The sequence below is a fragment of the Microtus ochrogaster genome, chromosome 10 (genome assembly GCF_000317375.1).
Source record: "Microtus ochrogaster isolate Prairie Vole_2 chromosome 10, MicOch1.0, whole genome shotgun sequence".
NCBI classification, from domain to species: Eukaryota; Metazoa; Chordata; class Mammalia; order Rodentia; family Cricetidae; genus Microtus; species Microtus ochrogaster.
Genome location: NC_022016.1, coordinates 71,825,534 through 71,833,239, shown reverse-complemented (window position 1 = coordinate 71,833,239; position 7,706 = coordinate 71,825,534). Strand labels below are relative to the sequence as shown.

General features: G+C 44.7%; 1 protein-coding gene across 7 annotated transcripts in view; it reads right to left on the bottom strand.

Annotated features, from left to right (window-relative positions):
• Positions 1–7,706, bottom strand: part of Dab1 (DAB1, reelin adaptor protein) — a 1,103,453-nt gene that overhangs the window by 247,125 nt on the left and 848,622 nt on the right. For all 7 annotated transcript variants that reach the window (XM_026782357.1, XM_026782360.1, XM_026782361.1 and 4 more), the window contains one exon: positions 2,271–2,472. In XM_026782357.1, coding sequence (XP_026638158.1) covers positions 2,271–2,337 — 67 coding nt within the window. In that variant the 5' untranslated portion in view covers positions 2,338–2,472. The remainder of the gene's footprint in view (positions 1–2,270; positions 2,473–7,706) is intronic.

Here is a 7,706-nt window from a genome sequence, read left to right as displayed (position 1 = left end):
CTACAACCAGGAAGAAAGCCTTCATGAGGACAGGGATTGTTGGGATCTCATTCTTAGATATATATTCTGGCACATACAGAAGTAAGAAACACATTTGTGCTTGAAGCCATTCAATCTGCGGTATTTATAAGGGCGGCTCAGTCTGATTAATTCAAGATAAATGGTGAAGAAATAAAAAGATAAAATTGAGGGATGGAAGGAAAGATAACAGGATGATAAGCAAAGGGGGACAATGATAAAGAGAAAACTGCCAGCTTCTGTTGATCACTTATTACATGCCGAGGCTATGGATTTAACATGCCTTCCGTATATAACCTGTACAGTCAGCCACTGAGCACACACCGTCACACTTGATTTTTTAGGGGAAGAAAATGAGCCTGGGGGCAGGGGCCATGAACTATCTAAGGTCAGGTAGGGAGGGAGTGGCACAGTCAGAACTTAGGCCTTCCTGCCCAGACTCTAAGGTCTCAGCAATGGACGACACTTCTCCAACAAAGTTATGTTAATGATGTAGATTCTTAAGAGATGAAGATGAGGAGGCTGTAGCAAGGTCACCTTCACATTCCCATCCAGGTCCAAATCCCTAAATTAGTGCCCAGGGAAACCTAAAAATCCTCCCTTCAGAATGCTCCTGAGTTTTGCACATTCAAATTAAGAGAAAAAATTATCTAAGATAAAATTTTAAGGCATTAAACCCCCAAAAGCGCAAGATTAGTGGAACAGTGACTTTCGAAGCAGAAACAAGATTTGCGAGTTTCTATTGCAAAAGCATTTGAATTCTAGGACACACTCCCCAACCTCCTCCCCACAAAAGCAGTCTCTCAAGACATGCTCCCTTGCCCATTTGCTTTTTTGTCTGTTATTCTTAGATTGGGAGGCATGAAAAGCAAGGTTTACATGAAGTTTTGGGCCATAAAATAAGACTGTCTCCAAAATATTTGTGTTTCAAATAAACATCAAATGCAAAATTTATAGTTTATCCTGGAGTCCTGACAGCCCAGAAGCTGCATGTGGATTCTGTTCATGCCCTATGTTTCAAAGGTACCAGACAAACGCCATAGTAAAACATGATTAGGCAGGCACAGTGATGTCTCCAACAAATCACGGCCGGCACAGCAGAGCCAAGGGCATCCTGATTTGCAAACTTGCACAGACTTCAGGTCCTGAAAGAGCTCTTTTCATCTCCTTGCATACAGCTGACAAGACAGGGGAGAGGAACTGAAACCACGGGGCTTGCACATAAACAGACACATGCACAGTACACACGTACACACAGACAACACATACTACACAAACATGCATACACACACACTCTCTTACATAGACCACACCTACATACCATACCTACACCCACAGACACCACACACACACACACACACACACACACACACAGAGCAAAAACACACTTCCAACCACCAAAGAGCACATACTTCTTTAACTAAACGCCGCATATCCATAAAGCCATGGGAACAATTCTCCCACAAAACATGCACGGTGACAGACTTATCTTTGAAAGGACTCTGGAGACGTCAATTTTCATCACCAGTTACCTGTGTACCTTCTCTCACGTACTTTCCACGTGCTGAGAGTCTCATTGTGAACATGAGCTGCTACTCAGGATGACTCAAAAAAAGGTAAGGCATTTTAGGCAAAATGAGAAAGCACCAAAGCACAACCAAAGCAAAGCAAATAAGCCGCCAGCTCCAACAGGGAATGAGGAAGGCCTCTCCCAGGAGGTCACAGGAAACCCAGCCTGGACAATGGGTACGCATGTGTGGAAAAAAGGCAATGAGCAAGAACGGACTTTCTGCTGATGGCTCCGCAGTCCTCAGTGTGGGCTCCAGACAAGTGTCCCTGGGAACTGGTTCGCAGTGTAGTCTGTGGGTGCCGGGCACTTCCTAGGAACTGACTCCACAGTCCTCCCGAAGCAGCCCCTCTGGAGCCCAGTGTGGCCAGAGTTTGAGAACCACAGCAATATGCCAAAGAGACCCACATCAGGCAGAAAGTCTGGAGTGGGAACAGAGCTGGCGACTGGGGACAAAGGTGGTTGGTTGCTTTTGAAGGAGGAATAGCTAGAAGTCACACCCAGGCCCGGCGTATTAGAAAAACAATTTGGGATTTTATTTGGAGAATGACAGCCATCAAACTATGAGCACCAAGTCACCCCAAAAGTGACAGCTGCTGCATAGCTATGTGTTTGTATCGTTCTAGCGATAACTTTATCAGGACACAGAAAAGCGGCCCCATGAGGGGTGCGAAGTCAGCCTTACCTTTCTTCCTGGAGTCTTTCTTGGCGCTGGTTTTCACAGCTGCTTGAAGTTCTGTCTCAGTTGACATCCTACTTAATCCTTAGTCCTCTTCACACAGACCCCGGGCCTTGGCCAGGCTCATCGAGGATCCTCTCCAAGAGAAAGGCTCCTCCCTTCAGAAAGGACACCCCGCGCCGTGCATGTCATTCACTCTTTCGGCGTGCTGCAAATCAAAGCAAGAGTATTCAGAATCGCTAGCCTTCTGGGGCTGTAGGAAAGTTGGGGAAATGAACCAGCAAGCATACAACAGCAAGATCGTCTCCATCATTGGGGACAAATTTGTTCATCTGAGTTCACGAAGCCACGGATGGGTTTTATACCACAAATGAGACTAAAAAAAGTTCTTGGCCAAACAGTTTAGCCAGCTAAGAAATTGAAATTTTCAAAAGCAGCAAACACCAGCTCTTTTGCCCATGTTCCTGATGGCCAAGTGCTAGATGCCACCCGGAAAATATCACAGACATATTTCCTGACCAGCCCCCTGTGGAGGCATTTTCAACAATGGGCCACCCATCCATCAGCCAAGCTTGATCAGAGCCTGGGCAGCTAAGGCAGATCATAGGGGAGTGACCTGCAGCCTGTCCCTCACTGGCAGGCATCAGGGGGACGGAGAGTTGACATGCAATTGAGCTCCAAGGGTAAGGTGACAAATGGGGCTGCAAAACTTTGCAGCAAGCCAATTTTTATGTCAGCTTTTCCCCCAGCTATAAGAGCAGACAAGCATTTAATGTGGGGAAGGAAAGGAAAAGACATGGCGGTGGGAGACACACACTTTTTGTTCTTTCTGTCTCTCCAAAGCATGTATCGCACAGTCCTGAGTACCAGGAAGAAGAGATGCTGTTAGCAGGAGAGAAAGATGGTTAGGGCAACACGGACACTTCAATTACAGTTAGCATTTACTATGCACTTACAGATACACTCAATACTCTGGTCCCAACACTGCAAGTGCACTGTCGCCTTGGATCTCATTTCAATCGAATAAACGGACTGCCGTTGTCAATAGTCTTTTTTGCCCAGCCCCAATCTGATAGTTGTAGCTGAGAATCCACTAAGACTAAACATTTCACTAGTTATCCACTTTCGATAATATTAAGAAAAGAAGCTACGAGAAACTGCTCTTGAAATAGCGCAGCCAGTTTTTAGCTCATTCTGTAGAACTGGAACTGTTTAATCTAAGAGGGCTGACCTCAAAATCCAGTTGCAGCTCAAAAAGACTAATGACCTAACCCTGCTAATCATGACAATTAAAGATGGCTTAACTATAAGGCCTAATATGAAAGCCATATAAAATTACATTAAAGCTTAATTGTGAGGCAATGTCCACCTTTATCCAAAGATACCTGGTCATATTTTTTTTTAGAAAAACCTAATTATTTTTTCAAAGGACACTATCTCTGTATGTAAGCACTTGAATGAGAGGATCTAAGGTGACAAGTAAGGAAAAGAGATAATCGCCTTTGTAGAACAGACTTTCTGAAACCACACATTAAAAAATGAGAATGTCTCCATCATCTTTGTGACATTATCTGCATGACAACTCCTTATTTCCAAAGACATAGCCCACTGGAGACAGCAGAATCACAATTATTGGCCACATATTGACATACTCTCAATACCCATCATTTTAGTGCAATAAAATAATTACTAGACTCTCGTATAGAGCAGGTGTAAACAAACACCACGCAACTCTGGTGGCCAGGAAGAAATCATCAAAGCCTTCCACTTGTCCACAAAGAAGTGAGACCTGGCAGAAGAATCAGTCCTGTGGAGGACAACAATCCATGTGCAAGGCCAGAACCAAAGTGGATATAACTGCCAGACATGCTGGCCACAAAGGAGCCATGTTTACTTTGCTTGGCAAGTAAGTAAAGCCACACATGAGACTAGCCCCATTCTGCAGGATCCTGAAGAACCATGCTTTTGTTCAAAGGACATGCACAGTGAAAAGGGTCCCTCCCCCCTTTCCCCAACTGCATTTAAAACAAATATAATCCACTGAATGAAAGTTGAAGCCTGGCCTTCCATGGGGTTCCTCTTCCCACCCCTCCCTTTTGCTTCTGTTTGCCATCAGTTCCATTGTTGGGTCTGCCTTGACATTCATCCAACCCCCTTGAGGCTCACTTCAAAAAGACAGTCCGGTTGGAAAAAGTTCTGAATTTTCTGTTAAATTGGAATTGCCCCTCTTTTACCACTATTGGCCAAGACCAGGGTTTCAACAGCTGTCCAGCTGTGTGACACTGAGGAAAGTCACTGGGGTTTTCCGTGCCTCAGTTTCTTTACCCAGATGATGGACAGTTGCCAAATCAATGAAGTTACTGTGGAACTAAGTGAGCTCCCACCTGTCATGAGACTGAAAAATGACCAAGGAAGGACATCCTCTTAGCCAGCACTTCAAGAGTATGAGGTCATAGTTTCTTTTGTGGTTTGATCAAGACCTTGTGTCTGGTAGGAGAACACATGTCCAGGGGAAACTGGGCCAGCTTAAGTCTGCTTCCTGAGAATGAACAAAGTATAGGGAAGAGGCAGGACAGCAGATCTCCCGTGCTGCTGGTCCTGTATCCAGCAGGTGCCTAATTCCTAAGTGTAAAACAGCACCGGTTCTGCTCTGTGCTCTACTCATAAACAAACATAGACAGAGGCAGACAGACAGGGCCACCTGGACATCCTTGAGACAAGAATGTCAAGAATGCCCCCTTTGTTGTGCTCAGGGGCAGCTTCTATAGGGCTCTGGCCATGCCCCAGCTCTCGGGATCTTTCAGCTGCAGACTCACCAGAACCCACTCCCCTGCCATCAGGGTCTCGTGCTCAGAGCAGCTGCAGGCTGCTCAGAGCAGAGGAAAACAAGTTGCTTACAAGAAATTCAGGGTCTGGTGGTCCGCAGTCCTGAACACCTCAGTACGGGAAGAACCTTACCGACATGGGTTTATACAGTTTCAAAGATTTTCAAAGCTACTGTATGAAAATGGATAGAACTCAGATGATTTTCTCTCCTTCCACTTCAAAGGCCAACATCCAGCACCTCCCCATTTCCCCTGGGCATCTAGAGTCATTTGTTGGGCAAAATGTGATACATTCGAGTGCTATGAGCAGTACTAGAGAATCTCTGAAGTACGTCCCTGTATCAACAAAGATGGGAAACACCAGAGCCATTCTGAATGGAAACCCAAATAGGGAAGCTGTGGTGGAGACTGCACACAGCAAGGGCCCGCCATCCCCTTTAATTTTCCAAAAGCCAGAGGTTGAGTGAATTCTGTGAAGTAACTCCAAATTATTTAGGAAATTCATTTCTTTGTAATTAAGGAGATTAAAGTCCTTCGGGGCCAGAAACCATGTGACAACTCAAATCATTTTCCCCGGTAAAAGCTGTGAAACCCTATCAGTTAAATTCAGGCTCGTCTGGAATTTTGAAATGCTTCAATAATGTTTCTTTGCTCCACACAATCTGCAGTAATTTAATATTTCTGAAGTGTGTCAGGTTTTTTATAATGAGCTCTTCAAGTCTAAATGTGAATTATGTAACATTTCACTACAGACTTTCTGTCTCGTGAACGACTTCCGAAATGGAAAATCCCATGTTGGGTACCCGACGGAGTGGGGGACAAACACACGTGACCTCAAAAGCAGAAGAAACAGCTATGCCTCTGCTCGACAAGCAAAGCAGGGAGGTTTTGGTAACTCTAACAGCACAAACTGCAAACACAAGCTAAACTGCATACTCTAATGCACATTTATGTGCTCTTTCCCCATGATAGAGTCCTGGGATAAAATGGCTATGATGTTTTCAGACATTGCTTATTCAATCACTTTGCCAATGTAAAAAGTGAGATATTTCTCTTTAGCCAACGAGAAAACTGAGCCACGGCCAGGAGAGGAGCTTGTCCACGGTCACCTGCTGATTAAGTTCAGAACAGGTTCTCAACCTGCCTACCCCTGTTGGATCCCAAAGGGGTGGTGACCCACAGGTTGAGAACTGCTTGTATAGACCACAGCACAAGCCACGCTTCACCCCCATTCACTTCTCATTACTTAACCATGGAAGAAGGAGTAAGGAATACGTGGCCTTTCTGTCGCTTGGAAAATTACTCAGCTGTTAAAATGAACAGTGCAGGACCATCACAAGCTATAACGTGGAGAAACCTTGGGAACAATGGCCAAGTGAAGAAAGTCAGACAAAGGAGGCTGCATAGTGTATGGTTTCATTTCTGGGAACTGGTCAATATAGGTAAATCTGCAGAAGCAGATCAGTGATTGTTATGGACGAATCCGGTAGGAAAAGAGACAACTTAATGGAAACAAGATCCATTTGGGGGGGGGTGATGAAAATATTTTGGAACTCGATAGAAATGATGGTTGTAACTTTCAAACATCATCTGTGATGTGTGTAATAAAAACATGTTAAAATGGTTACGTTTATGCTATATTAATTACACCTCAAATGAAAAAAAATCACAGTAATACTGCCTGCCCCAGCTTGATACATCTTATATGACATGCCAATAAGGGTACATATTTCCTTCAAAAAATAAGACAATGAGTGCCCGCAAATTTGAAGGCATTCTCCAGGATCAGGAACTTCGTATATGCAGCACTGTAAACTGCACCCAACCATCGTGGTGTTGTGCTTGGCATCACAGGACGTCATCCTTGGTGTTGTCCACATTGTAAGCACATGAAACAGGCCATTTCAGCGCTGCACAAATGTCTGCAAGGTGCAGGCAAGCAGCCCTGGGTTCCCCATCAGTCCGTTAAGAACTGCACCACAGAACATGAGGGATTTGGAAGAAAAAGAGAATGGCCCCGTAACAAGGCCAGTTCACTCTGGGAAGCAAGCCACCTTTGGGTGTTGTTGGCAAGAAAGACCTAAGTCTGATGTCTTTTTTAAAAAGGGACAGGGAAATTAGCCAGAAGATGGTAATGATTTCTACACGAGAGAGAGGGCTGGGTGCTGCAGTGGCCAGGTGGCAGGTTGGGGTGATAAGGCGAAGGTTAACTGTTCTCAGACAATAGTTCCTCGTGGAATTTGCACACCATTCTAGGCAGCTGAAAAATTAACAAGGATGGGAATAGGGGGAAGACAAAAAAAAAATGAAGCACGTTATTTCTGTTTTATGCTCCATGAGAAGCAAAAGCCCAGCCATGGAAGGATTGTGCAAGAAAGACAGATCAAGTCACTTAGGAGTCTGCGATCGCACCGCATGCACTTCCTCTTGGGTAGGAAGGGAGTCCAAAGTTTAAAAAGTAAATGTCAAACACGTTTATCAGGTTCTTCTGCTTTCTTCAGTGTGACAGGCAGAAGAATTTTGAAACTATTCTGACACATTACAAAACCGAGCAAGGAAGGAGTGCACCTGGGTCTTGGGAGTCCAAGTTCTCAGGAAGAAAGGACTTTTTTTTTTT